The 13,973-nt window shown below is 52.1% G+C and overlaps 1 protein-coding gene across 3 annotated transcripts in view; it reads right to left on the bottom strand.

The window, feature by feature from the left end:
• The window catches only part of LOC140350954 (endothelial PAS domain-containing protein 1-like), a 123,941-nt gene extending 118,372 nt beyond the window's left edge, over positions 1–5,569 (bottom strand). For all 3 annotated transcript variants that reach the window (XM_072436556.1, XM_072436558.1, XM_072436557.1), the window contains exon 1: positions 5,462–5,569. In XM_072436556.1, the coding sequence (XP_072292657.1) occupies positions 5,462–5,487 (26 nt within the window). In that variant the 5' untranslated portion in view covers positions 5,488–5,569. The remainder of the gene's footprint in view (positions 1–5,461) is intronic.
• Between the last annotated feature and the right edge of the window lie 8,404 nt (positions 5,570–13,973).

Here is a 13,973-nt window from a genome sequence, read left to right as displayed (position 1 = left end):
CCTGTAGAGTACCAAGAGGCCCCTGGCCCCTGTAGAGTACGTCTGAACTTGTAGAAGTGAACATTTGATTTGATTCATTCATTGATGTAGAAAAACATGATTTGTTCTGTTCCTGTTAAGTTCTGTTCTATTTCTGGTGTAAACGCCGTGTCCATCCATGAGGTACCAGAGGTCCACCACTGACCGGCCCGTCATGACCGGCCCGTCATGACATGACACGCCCGTCATGACACGTCATGACACGCCCGTCATGACACGTCATGACACGCCCGTCATGACACGTCATGACACGCCCGTCATGACACGTCATGACACCTGCACCGTCCCAGCACCGTCCCACCATAGACACCTGCACCGTCCCACCACAGACACCTGCACCATCCCACCACAGACACCGGCACCGTCCCAGCACTGTCCCACCACAGACACCTGCACCGTCCCACCACAGACACCAGCACCGTCCCACCACAGACACCTGCACCATCCCACCACAGACACCGGCACCGTCCCAGCACCGTCCCACCACAGACACCGGCACCGTCCCACCACAGACACCTGCACCGTCCCACCACAGACACCAGCACCGTCCCACCACAGACACCTGCACCATCCCACCACAGACACCGGCACCGTCCCAGCACCGTCCCACCACAGACACCTGCACCATCCCACCACAGACACCGGCACCGTCCCAGCACCGTCCCAGCACCGTCCCACCACAGACACCTGCACCGTCCCACCACAGACACCAGCACCGTCCCAGCACCGTCCCACCACAGACACCTGCACCGTCCCACCACAGACACCTGCACCATCCCACCACAGACACCCGCACCGTCCCAGCACCGTCCCTTCACAGACACCGGCACCGTCCCACCACAGACACCTGCACCACCACAGACACCTGCACCATCCCACCACAGACACCAGCACCGTCCCACCACAGACACCTGCACCATCCCACCACAGACACCGGCACCGTCCCAGCACCGTCCCAGCACCGTCCCACCACAGACACCTGCACCGTCCCACCACAGACACCAGCACCGTCCCAGCACCGTCCCACCACAGACACCTGCACCGTCCCACCACAGACACCTGCACCATCCCACCACAGACACCCGCACCGTCCCAGCACCGTCCCTTCACAGACACCGGCACCGTCCCACCACAGACACCTGCACCACCACAGACACCTGCACCATCCCACCACAGACACCAGCACCGTCCCACCACAGACACCTGCACCATCCCACCACAGACACCCGCACCGTCCCAGCACCGTCCCTTCACAGACACCCGCACCGTCCCACCACAGACACCCGCACCACCACAGACACCCGCATCGTCCCACCACAAACACTGCGCTGAATGGGTCACTCACTATCTGCTTCTTGAATCCTTCACGGGACGGCGCTTGTGACAGTCTTTTACATCTCCTGGATTAAACTGTTGTGCCATGAAGAACAAGCAGTGTGATAAATGCAGTGTGTCAGGACAGGAGCGCTGCAGAGGACGGGACAGAGGACAGGGGCAGAGGACGGAACAGAGAACAGGGGCAGAGCTCCACAAGTACAATGGCACAAAGTCAGAGCTTTTAGTTTACTTTGGATAAATAAGTAATAAATAAGCCAAAATGCACACAACCTGATTAAAGCTGCAACTAATCCTTATTGTGGAAGTGGATGGATGGGTCTATTACACTGTAATTAAGATGAAGTCAGACTTTTCTACGGGTTTGTTTTGCTGTAGTTATAAAACCGCTTCTTCTCAGCAAATGACATCATTCTGAGCATAAGTACAGTCCAGAAAAACATGATTCCAATACTACATCTGCTGATTATTTCAATAGTTGATTATTTCTCCTGTCAGTTAACACTATATTCAGGGCACGGTGTGCAGTGTGCAGTGTGCAGTGTGCAGTGTGCAGTGTGCAGTGTCCAGTGTGCAGTGTCCAGTGTGCAGTGTGTATGCAGTGCGCAGTGCGCAGTGTGCAGTGTGCAGTGTCCAGTGTGCAGTGTGTAGTGTGCAGTGTGCAGTGTGCAGTGTCCAGTGTGCAGTGTGTATGCAGTGCGCAGTGCGCAGTGTGCAGTGTCCAGTGTGCAGTGTGTAGTGTGCAGTGTGCAGTGCGCAGTGTGTAGTGTGTAGCTAACAGTGTGTAGTGTGTATGCAGCGTGCAGTGTGTAGTGTGCAGTGTGTAGTGTGTAACTTGCAGTGTGTAGTGTGTATGCAGCGTGCAGTGTGCAGTGTGTAGTATGCAGTGTGCAGTGTGCAGTGTGTAGCTTGCAGTGTGTAGCTTGCAGTGTGTATGCAGCGTGCAGTGTGTAGTGTGCAGTGTGCGGTGTGCAGTGTGTAGTGTGCAGTGTGCTGCAGTGTGCAGTGTGTAGTGTGTATGCAGCGTGCAGTGTGTAGTGTGTAGCTTGCAGTGTGTAGTGTGTATGCAGTGCGCAGTGTGTAGTGTGTAGCTTGCAGTGTGTAGTGTGTATTTAGCGTGCAGTGTGTAGTGTGCAGTGTGTAGTGTGCAGTGTGTAGCTTGCAGTGTGTAGTGTGTATGCAGCGTGCAGTGTGCAGTGTGCGGTGTGCGGTGTGCAGTGTGTAGTGTGCAGTGTGTAGTGTGCAGTGTGTAGTGTGCAGTGTGTAGTGTGTATGCATTGCGCAGTGTGTAGCTTGCAGTGTGTAGTGTGTATGCTGCGTGCAGTGTGTAGTGTGTAGTGTGCAGTGTGCAGTGTGAGTGCAGTGTGTAGTGTGTATGCAGTGTGCAGTGTGTAGTGTGTATGCAGCGTGCAGTGTGTGTGTGTAGTGTGCAGTGTGAGTGCAGTGTGTAGTGTGTATGCAGTGTGCAGTGTGTAGTGTGTATGCAGCGTGCAGTGTGTGTGTGTAGTGTGTATGCAGTGTGCAGTGTGTGTGTGTAGTGTGCAGTGTGCGTGTGTGTGTAGTGTGTATGCAGTGTGCAGTGTGTAGTGTGTATGCAGCGTGCAGTGTGTGTGTGTAGTGTGTATGCAGTGTGCAGTGTGTGTGTGTAGTGTGCAGTGTGCGTGTGTGTGTAGTGTGTATGCAGTGTGCAGTGTGTGTGTGTGTGTGTAGTGTGCAGTGTGCAGTGTGTGTGTGTGTGTGTAGTGTGTATGCAGTGTGCAGTGTGTAGTGTGTGTGTAGTGTGTAGTGTGCAGTGTGTAGTGTGTAGTGTGCAGTGTGTAGTGTGTATGCAGTGTGCAGTGTGCAGTGTGCAGTGTGTGTGTGTGTGTGGTGTGTATGCAGTGTGCAGTGTGCAGTGTGTAGTGTGTAGTGTAGTGTGCAGTGTGCAGTGTGTGTGTAGTGTGCAGTGTGCAGTGTGTGTGTAGTGTGTAGTGTGCAGTGTGTAGTGTTTGTGCAGTGTGTAGTGTGCAGTGTGTAGTGTGCAGTGTGTAGTGTGTAGTGTGTAGTGTAGTGTGCAGTGTGCAGTGTGTAGTGTGTAGTGTGTAGTGTAGTGTGCAGTGTGCAGTGTTTGTGCAGTGTGTAGTGTGCAGTGTGTAGTGTGCAGTGTGTAGTGTGTAGTGTGTAGTGTGTAGTGTAGTGTGCAGTGTGCAGTGTGCAGTGTGTAGTGTTTGTGCAGTGTGTAGTGTGCAGTGTGTAGTGTGTAGTGTGTAGTGTTTGTGCAGTGTGTAGTGTGCAGTGTGTAGTGTGTAGTGTGTAGTGTAGTGTGCAGTGTGCAGTGTGCAGTGTGTAGTGTGTAGTGTGTGTTATACGTCTCACTGCCTCTTGTTGGATTGTATTTCTTGCGCTGCTCAAAATGGCAAAAAAGTGAATCACATTTTGTTTCTCATTTTGCTCAATCTCGATTTTATAATTTTTTTCCCTTTTCCAAAAACAAAATAAAACTGAATTTCAGTATTTATTTCATGAACAAAGTCAAACTTTTAATCAGAGCTATTTACAAAAATATCAACTATCGTCCTCCAAAGTGGCCGAAACATGCAGCAGACTTCAGCTACAGTCCTGACCCACCCGAGCAGTGACCTCTGCTCCTGCTCCAGTGACCTCTGCTCCTGCTCCAGTGACCTCTGCTCCTGCTCCAGTGACCTCTGCTCCTGCTCCAGTGACCTCTGCTATATATATATATATATTTAAGTAGCCAATAGTTTTCGCAAAGTTCAAAGAACTTTTTGTAAAATGATCAAATGATGAAGTTCATTCAATATTTACAAAAGGGTTAGAAAAGTGTTACAAAAAGTGTCTAAAGAGCCGCGGCTCCTGAAACTGCTGCGCTATTTGACCGCACCGTTTTAGACCGCGTCGGGTTAAGGTTAGGGTCAGGGTCAGGGTTAGGGTTAGGGTTAGGGTTAGGGTTAGGGTTAGGGTCAGGGTCAGGGTCAGGGTTAGGGTTAGGGTCAGGGTCAGGGTTAGGGTTAGGGTTAGGGTCAGGGTCAGGATAGGGTTAGGGTCAGGGTCAGGGTCAGGGTTAGGGTTAGGGTTAGGGTCAGGGTCAGGGTCAGGGTCAGGGTCAGGGTCAGGGTTAGGGTCAGGGTCAGGGTCAGGGTCAGGGTCAGGGTCAGGGTTAGGGTCAGGGTCAGGGTTAGGGTTAGGGTTAGGGTCAGGGTCAGGGTCAGGGTTAGGGTCAGGGTCAGGGTCAGGGTTAGGGTCAGGGTCAGGGTTAGGGTTAGGGTTAGGGTTAGGGTCAGGGTCAGGATAGGGTTAGGGTTAGGGTCAGGGTTAGGGTTAGGGTCAGGGTTAGGGTTAGGGTCAGGGTTAGGGTCAGGGTCAGGGTTAGGGTTAGGGTCAGGGTCAGGGTCAGGGTCAGGGTTAGGGTCAGGGTCAGGGTTAGGGTCAGGGTCAGGGTCAGGGTCAGGGTTAGGGTCAGGGTCAGGGTTAGGGTTAGCCATGAGGCTATATGGCAGTGCCGCTGTTCCTGAAACTGCTGGGACATTTGATCGCGCCGCGGCTCTGCAGCCACGGCCTTTAAATAAAGCCTCATGTTCCACAGCAGAAAGTGTTTAAGACAAAGCAATTGACATTTGTGATTCTATAATGCAAGAAGTCATTCTAATATAAACTGTGGTAACTTTATATTATTACGACATCCGTGTATTATGGAGTTTATTTCACCAAATTAATCACATCGTAGTAAATCAAAAAAAGAATATTCCTCCTTTAGCTCCAGTTTCAGTTGTAATGACAGAGATTGTTCAGATAAACCGAGTCTATTTTGGCAGCGAATTGGAATGACATTCAAAACCAAATAAACCTTTCGAGTTGTACAAACTGAAGGGACGTGCGCCCGGGGTCTGAGGAGACCCTGAGACGGGGGCCGGGCCCCGGGCCGGGCACGGAGCACGGAGCACGGAGCACGGAGCACGGAGCACGGAGCACGGAGCACGGAGCACGGAGCACGGAGCACGGGGCCGGGCACACGCGGGGGCAGGTCGGCGCTGCGGCGGGACAGTCTGACACTGTCTGACACTAGAGAATAAAACGCGCGCTCTCTTACCTCTTCTTCTCCTTGTCCACCGTCATTCTCAGTAAGTCCCCACGGGATAAAGTTAGTCCAAAAAGAGTTTGAAGAAAGTTTACGGAGCGTCGCCGTTATTCACATCCAGACAAACGCACTTCAGGCTCCAACAAATACAAATGAACGCAACGGGTTCGGACTTTGGGCCGCACAGTCTCAGAAACACTGCCGAGGATTGTACAGCCGCTGTGCCTGGAGGGTCCGCAGGCCGGGGGTCCGTGGGGGTCCGTGGGGGTCCGTGGGGGTCCGCGGTGTGTAGGTCTGTTATAGGTGAGCGCTGACCTGTGCGTCTGTGCGCGTCTGAGCGCGTCTGAGCGCTTCTGTGCGCTTCTGTGCGCTTCTGTGCGCTTCTGTGCCGCGGCCATGCGGAGCGCTGATTGGCTGAAAGGGCATAAGCCGCCCGGAGCCCCGCCCCCTGCATAAGGTCCGCTGTAACGTCTCGCGCTCAGGTGAGACGCGGGCTGATAACGTGTACGTGTGTCGTCTACAAACTGCTGACTGTCGGTGGCCTCCAGGACGTTGAGCTGTTGCACTTTTGCCCTGCGCTGTTCTGAGGCCACACGCACACTCAGCTGCCCCGGGGCAGACTGACACAAGCCAGGCTTTCAGTCTGTCTGATTGTTTGAATAAAACAAGACCAGCGAGAGTATGACAGACATGAATCAAAAGGCATCCTATAAATCAGTAAAAACTAAAACACAAATTAACCAGAACCAATGTCCAACTTTGTCCACAGTCTGTCAAATGTCAAAATTATAATGTCTTTGATCGTCAGTGCATTTTGTGTCATCCATTTCCTTTTGAGGGCCTTTTTCACTACTACAAATACAGTCATGAGGCCCAAATACAGAGTCCTGAGGCCAGAGACTGAGGCCCAAATACTGAGTCATGAGGCCCAAATACAGAGTCCTGAGGCCCAAACACATAGTCCTGAGGCCCAAATAAAGAGTCACGAGGCCCAAATACAGAGTCCTGAGGCCCAAATACAGAGTCCTGAGGCCAGAGACTGAGGCCCAAATACTTAGTCATGAGGCCCAAATACAGAGTCCTGAGGCCCAAATAAAGAGTCACGAGGCCCAAATACAGAGTCCTGAGGCCCAAATGCAGAGTCCTGAGGCCCAAACACAGAGTCATGAGGCCAGAGACTGAGGCCCAAATACAGAGTCCTGAGGCCCAAATACAGAGTCCTGAGGCCAGAGACTGAGGCCCAAATACAGAGTCCTGAGGCCCAAATAAAGAGTCACGAGGCCCAAATACAGAGTCCTGAGGCCCAAATGCAGAGTCCTGAGGCCCAAATACAGAGTCCTGAGGCCCAAATACAGAGTCCTGAGGCCCAAATACAGAGTCCTGAGGCCCAAATACGGAGTCACGAGGTCCAAATACAGAGTCATGAGGCCCAAATACTGAGTCCTGAGGCCCAAATACAGAGTCCTGAGGTCCAAATACAGAGTCCTGAGGTCCAAATACAGAGTCCTGAGGTCCAAGTACAGAGTCCTGAGGCCCAAATACTGAGTCCTGAGGCCCAAATACAGAGTCCTGAAGCCCAAATACTGAGTCCTGAGGTCCAAATACAGAGTCCTGAGGCCCAAATGCAGAGTCCTGAGGCCCAAACACAGAGTCATGAGGCCCAAATACAGAGTCCTGAGGCCCAAATACAGAGTCCTGAGGACCAAATACAGAGTCACGAGGTCCAAATACAGAGTCACGAGGTCCAAATACAGAGTCATGAGGCCCAAATACAGAGTCCTGAGGCCCAAATACAGAGTCCTGAGGCCCAAATACAGAGTCATGAGGCCCAAATGCAGAGTCCTGAGGCCCAAATACAGAGTCCTGAGGTCCAAGTACAGAGTCCTGAGGCCCAAATACTGAGTCCTGAGGCCCAAATACAGAGTCATGAGGCCCAAATACAGAGTCCTGAGGCCCAAATACAGTCCTGAGGCCCAAATACAGAGTCCTGAGGCCCAAATACTGAGTCCTGAGGCCCAAATACAGAGTCCTGAGGCCCAAATACAGTCCTGAGGCCCAAATACAGAGTCCTGAGGCCCAAATACTGAGTCCTGAGGCCCAAATACAGAGTCCTGAGGCCCAAATACAGAGTCCTGAGGTCCAAATACAGAGTCCTGAGGCCCAAATGCAGAGTCCTGAGGCCCAAACACAGAGTCCTGAGGCCCAAATACAGAGTCCTGAGGTCCAAATACAGAGTCCTGAGGCCCAAATGCAGAGTCCTGAGGCCCAAACACAGAGTCACGAGGCCCAAATACAGAGTCCTGAGGCCCAAATACAGAGTCCTGAGGCCCAAATACTGAGTCCTGAGGCCCAAATACAGAGTCCTGAGGCCAGAGACTGAGGCCCAAATACTGAGTCATGAGGCCCAAATACAGAGTCACGAGGCCCAAATAAAGAGTCCTGAAGCCCAAATACTGAGTCCTGAGGCCCAAATACAGAGTCCTGAGGTCCAAATACAGAGTCCTGAGGCCCAAATGCAGAGTCCTGAGGCCCAAACACAGAGTCCTGAGGCCCAAATACAGAGTCCTGAGGTCCAAATACAGAGTCCTGAGGCCCAAATGCAGAGTCCTGAGGCCCAAATACAGAGTCATGAGGCCAGAGACTGAGGCCCAATTACTGAGTCATGAGGCCCAAATACAGAGTCCTGAGGTCCAAATACAGAGTCCTGAGGCCCAAATGCAGAGTCCTGAGGCCCAAACACAGAGTCATGAGGCCAGAGACTGAGGCCCAAATACTGAGTCATGAGGCCCAAATACAGAGTCCTGAGGCCCAAATACAGAGTCCTGAGGCCCAAATACAGAGTCCTGAGGCCAGAAATGCAGAGTCCTGAGGCCCAAATACAGAGTCCTGAGGCCCAAATACAGAGTCCTGAGGCCCAAATACAGAGTCCTGAAGCCCAAATACTGAGTCCTGAGGCCCAAATACAGAGTCCTGAGGCCCAAATACAGAGTCATGAGGCCCAAATGCAGAGTCCTGAGGCCCAAATACAGAGTCCTGAGGCCCAAATACAGAGTCCTGAGGCCCAAATACGGAGTCACGAGGTCCAAATACAGAGTCATGAGGCCCAAATACAGAGTCCTGAGGCCCAAATACAGAGTCCTGAGGCCCAAACACAGAGTCATGAGGCCAGAGACTGAGGCCCAAATACAGAGTCCTGAGGCCCAAATGCAGAGTCCTGAGGCCCAAACACAGAGTCATGAGGCCCAAATACAGAGTCCTGAGGCCCAAATACAGAGTCCTGAGGCCCAAACACAGAGTCATGAGGCCCAAATACAGAGTCCTGAGGCCCAAATACAGAGTCCTGAGGACCAAATACAGAGTCACGAGGTCCAAATACAGAGTCATGAGGCCCAAATACAGAGTCCTGAGGCCCAAATACAGAGTCATGAGGCCCAAATGCAGAGTCCTGAGGCCCAAATACAGAGTCCTGAGGTCCAAGTACAGAGTCCTGAGGCCCAAATACTGAGTCCTGAGGCCCAAATACAGAGTCATGAGGCCCAAATACAGAGTCCTGAGGCCCAAATACAGTCCTGAGGCCCAAATACAGAGTCCTGAGGCCCAAATACTGAGTCCTGAGGCCCAAATACAGAGTCCTGAGGCCCAAATACAGTCCTGAGGCCCAAATACAGAGTCCTGAGGCCCAAATACTGAGTCCTGAGGCCCAAATACAGAGTCCTGAGGCCCAAATACAGAGTCCTGAGGTCCAAATACAGAGTCCTGAGGCCCAAATGCAGAGTCCTGAGGCCCAAACACAGAGTCCTGAGGCCCAAATACAGAGTCCTGAGGTCCAAATACAGAGTCCTGAGGCCCAAATGCAGAGTCCTGAGGCCCAAACACAGAGTCATGAGGCCCAAATACAGAGTCCTGAGGCCCAAATACAGAGTCCTGAGGCCCAAATACAGAGTCACGAGGTCCAAATACAGAGTCACGAGGTCCAAATACAGAGTCCTGAGGCCCAAATACAGAGTCCTGAGGCCAGAGACTGAGGCCCAAATACTGAGTCATGAGGCCCAAATACAGAGTCACGAGGCCCAAATAAAGAGTCCTGAAGCCCAAATACTGAGTCCTGAGGCCCAAATACAGAGTCCTGAGGTCCAAATACAGAGTCCTGAGGCCCAAATGCAGAGTCCTGAGGCCCAAACACAGAGTCCTGAGGCCCAAATACAGAGTCCTGAGGTCCAAATACAGAGTCCTGAGGCCCAAATGCAGAGTCCTGAGGCCCAAATACAGAGTCATGAGGCCAGAGACTGAGGCCCAAATACTGAGTCATGAGGCCCAAATACAGAGTCCTGAGGTCCAAATACAGAGTCCTGAGGCCCAAATGCAGAGTCCTGAGGCCCAAACACAGAGTCATGAGGCCAGAGACTGAGGCCCAAATACTGAGTCATGAGGCCCAAATACAGAGTCCTGAGGCCCAAACACAGAGTCCTGAGGCCCAAATACAGAGTCCTGAGGCCAGAAATGCAGAGTCCTGAGGCCCAAATACAGAGTCCTGAGGCCCAAATACAGAGTCCTGAGGCCCAAATACAGAGTCCTGAGGCTCAAATGCAGAGTCCTGAGGCCCAAATACAGAGTCCTGAGACCCAAATACAGAGTACTGAGGCCCAAATACAGAGTCCTGAGGCCCAAATACAGAGTCCTGAGGCCCAAATACAGAGTACTGAGGCCCAAATACAGAGTCCTGAGGTCCAAATACAGAGTCACGAGGTCCAAATACAGAGTCATGAGGCCCAAATACTGAGTCCTGAGGCCCAAATACAGAGTCCTGAAGCCCAAATACTGAGTCCTGAGGCCCAAATACAGAGTCCTGAGGTCCAAATACAGAGTCCTGAGGCCCAGATGCAGAGTCCTGAGGCCCAAACACAGAGTCATGAGGCCAGAGACTGAGGCCCAAATACTGAGTCATGAGGCCCAAATACAGAGTCCTGAGGCCCAAATACAGAGTCCTGAGGCCAGAGACTGAGGCCCAAATACTGAGTCATGAGGCCCAAATACAGAGTCACGAGGCCCAAATACAGAGTCCTGAGGCCCAAACACAGAGTCATGAGGCCTGAATACAGAGTCCTGAGGTCCAAATACAGAGTCATGAGGCCCAAATACTGAGTCCTGAGGCCCAAATACAGTCATGAGGCCCAAATACAGAGTCCTGAGGCCCAAATACAGAGTCCTGAGGCCCAAATACAGAGTCCTGAGGCCCAAATACAGAGTCCTGAGGCCCAAATGCAGAGTCCTGAGGCCCAAATACAGAGTCCTGAGGCCCAAACACAGAGTCATGAGGCCCAAATACAGAGTCATGAGGCCCAAATACAGAGTCCTGAGGCCCAAATACAGAGTCCTGAGGCCCAAATACAGAGTCCTGAGGCCCAAATACAGAGTCCTGAGGTCCAAATCCAGAGTCCTGAGGCCCAAATACAGAGTCCTGAGGCCCAAATACAGAGTCCTGAGGTCCAAATACAGTCATGAGGCCCAAATACAGAGTCATGAGGCCCAATTACAGAGTCACGAGGCCCAAATACAGAGTCCTGAGGCGCAAATACAGAGTCCTGAGGCCCAAATATAGAGTCCTGAGGCCCAAATACAGAGTCCTGAGGCCCAAATACAGAGTCCTGAGGCCCAAATACAGAGTCATGAGGCCCAATTACAGAGTCACGAGGCCCAAATACAGAGTCCTGAGGCGCAAATACAGAGTCCTGAGGCCCAAATACAGAGTCCTGAGGCCCAAATACAGAGTCCTGAGGCCCAAATACAGAGTCCTGAGGCCCAAATACAGAGTCCTGAGGTCCAAATACAGAGTCCTGAGACCCAAATACAGAGTCCTGAGGCCCAAATACAGTCACGAGGTCCAAATACAGAGTCCTGAGGCCCAAATACAGAGTCCTGAAGCCCAAATACTGAGTCCTGAGGCCCAAATACTGAGTCCTGAGGCCCAAATACAGAGTCCTGAAGCCCAAATACTGAGTCATGAGGCCCAAATGCAGAGTCATGAGGCCCAAATACAGAGTACTGAGGCCCAAATACAGAGTCCTGAGGCCCAAATACAGAGTCCTGAGGCCCAAATACAGAGTCCTGAGGTCCAAATACAGAGTCCTGAGGCCAGAGACTGAGGCCCAAATACAGTCCTGAGGCCCAAATACAGAGTCCTGAGGCCAGAGACTGAGGCCCAAATACTGAGTCATGAGGCCCAAATACAGAGTCCTGAGGCCCAAACACATAGTCCTGAGGCCCAAATAAAGAGTCACGAGGCCCAAACACAGAGTCCTGAGGTCTAAATACAGAGTCCTGAGGCCCAAATGCAGAGTCCTGAGGCCCAAACACAGAGTCATGAGGCCAGAAACTGAGGCCCAAATACTGAGTCATGAGGCCCAAATACAGAGTCCTGAGGCCCAAATACAGAGTCCTGAGGCCAGAGACTGAGGCCCAAATACTGAGTCATGAGGCCCAAATACAGAGTCACGAGGCCCAAATACAGAGTCCTGAGGCCCAAATACAGAGTCCTGAGGCCCAAATACAGAGTCACGAGGTCCAAATACAGAGTCCTGAGACCCAAATGCAGAGTCCTGAGGTCCAAGTACAGAGTCCTGAGGCCCAAATACTGAGTCCTGAGGCCCAAATACTGAGTCCTGAGGCCCAAATACAGAGTCCTGAGGCCCAAATACAGAGTCATGAGGCCCAAATGCAGAGTCCTGAGGCCCAAATACAGAGTCCTGAGGCCCAAATACAGAGTCCTGAGGCCCAAATACAGAGTACTGAGGCCCAAATACAGAGTCCTGAGGCCCAAATACAGAGTACTGAGGCCCAAATACTGAGTCCTGAGGCTCAAATGCAGAGTCCTGAGGCCCAAATACAGAGTCCTGAGGCCAAAATACAGAGTCACGAGGTCCAAATACAGAGTCCTGAGACCCAAATGCAGAGTCCTGAGGTCCAAGTACAGAGTCCTGAGGCCCAAATACTGAGTCCTGAGGCCCAAATACTGAGTCCTGAGGCCCAAATACAGAGTCCTGAGGCCCAAATACAGAGTCATGAGGCCCAAATGCAGAGTCCTGAGGCCCAAATACAGAGTCCTGAGGCCCAAATACAGAGTCCTGAGGCCCAAATACAGAGTCACGAGGTCCAAATACAGAGTCATGAGGCCCAAATACTGAGTCCTGAGGCCCAAATACAGAGTCCTGAGGTCCAAATACAGAGTCCTGAGGTCCAAATACAGAGTCCTGAGGTCCAAGTACAGAGTCCTGAGGCCCAAATACTGAGTCCTGAGGCCCAAATACAGAGTCCTGAGGCCCAAATACTGAGTCCTGAGGCCCAAATACAGAGTCCTGAGGTCCAAATATAGAGTCCTGAGGCCCAAATGCAGAGTCCTGAGGCCCAAACACAGAGTCATGAGGCCCAAATACAGAGTCCTGAGGCCCAAATACAGAGTCCTGAGGACCAAATACAGAGTCACGAGGTCCAAATACAGAGTCACGAGGTCCAAATACAGAGTCATGAGGCCCAAATACAGAGTCCTGAGGCCCAAATACAGAGTCCTGAGGCCCAAATACAGAGTCCTGAGGCCCAAATGCAGAGTCCTGAGGCCCAAATACAGAGTCCTGAGGTCCAAGTACAGAGTCCTGACGCCCAAATACTGAGTCCTGAGGCCCAAATACAGAGTCATGAGGCCCAAATACAGAGTCCTGAGGCCCAAATACAGAGTCCTGAGGCCCAAATACTGAGTCCTGAGGCCCAAATACAGAGTCCTGAGGTCCAAATACAGAGTCCTGAGGCCCAAATGCAGAGTCCTGAGGCCCAAACACAGAGTCCTGAGGCCCAAATACAGAGTCCTGAGGCCCAAATACAGAGTCCTGAGGTCCAAATACAGAGTCCTGAGGCCCAAATACAGAGTCCTGAGGCCCAAATACAGAGTCACGAGGTCCAAATACAGAGTCCTGAGGCCCAAATACAGAGTCCTGAGGCCAGAGACTGAGGCCCAAATACTGAGTCATGAGGCCCAAATACAGAGTCACGAGGCCCAAATACAGAGTCCTGAGGCGCAAATACAGAGTCCTGAGGCCCAAATACAGAGTCCTGAGGCCCAAATACTGAGTCCTGAGGCCCAAATACAGAGTCCTGAGGTCCAAATACAGAGTCCTGAGGCCCAAATGCAGAGTCCTGAGGCCCAAACACAGAGTCCTGAGGCCCAAATACAGAGTCCTGAGGTCCAAATACAGAGTCCTGAGGCCCAAATGCAGAGTCCTGAGGCCCAAATACAGAGTCCTGAGGCCCAAATGCAGTCCTGAGGCCCAAACACAGAGTCATGAGGCCAGAGACTGAGGCCCAAATACAGAGTCCTGAGGCCCAAATACAGAGTCCTGAGGCCCAAATACAGAGTCCTGAGGCCCAAATACAGAGTCCTGAGGCCCAAATACAGAGTCCTGAGGCTCAAATGCAGAGTCCTGAGGCCCAAATACAGAGACCTGAGACCCAAATACAGAGTACTGAGGCCCAAATA

This window comes from Eucyclogobius newberryi, unplaced genomic scaffold (assembly GCF_026437365.1).
Source record: "Eucyclogobius newberryi isolate DKJ021-1_F unplaced genomic scaffold, fEucNew1.0.hap1 SCAF_8, whole genome shotgun sequence".
In the NCBI taxonomy this organism is placed as follows: Eukaryota; Metazoa; Chordata; class Actinopteri; order Gobiiformes; family Gobiidae; genus Eucyclogobius; species Eucyclogobius newberryi.
The sequence above is the reverse complement of the archived record's forward strand: the minus strand, read 5'-3'. Positions and strand labels throughout refer to the sequence as shown.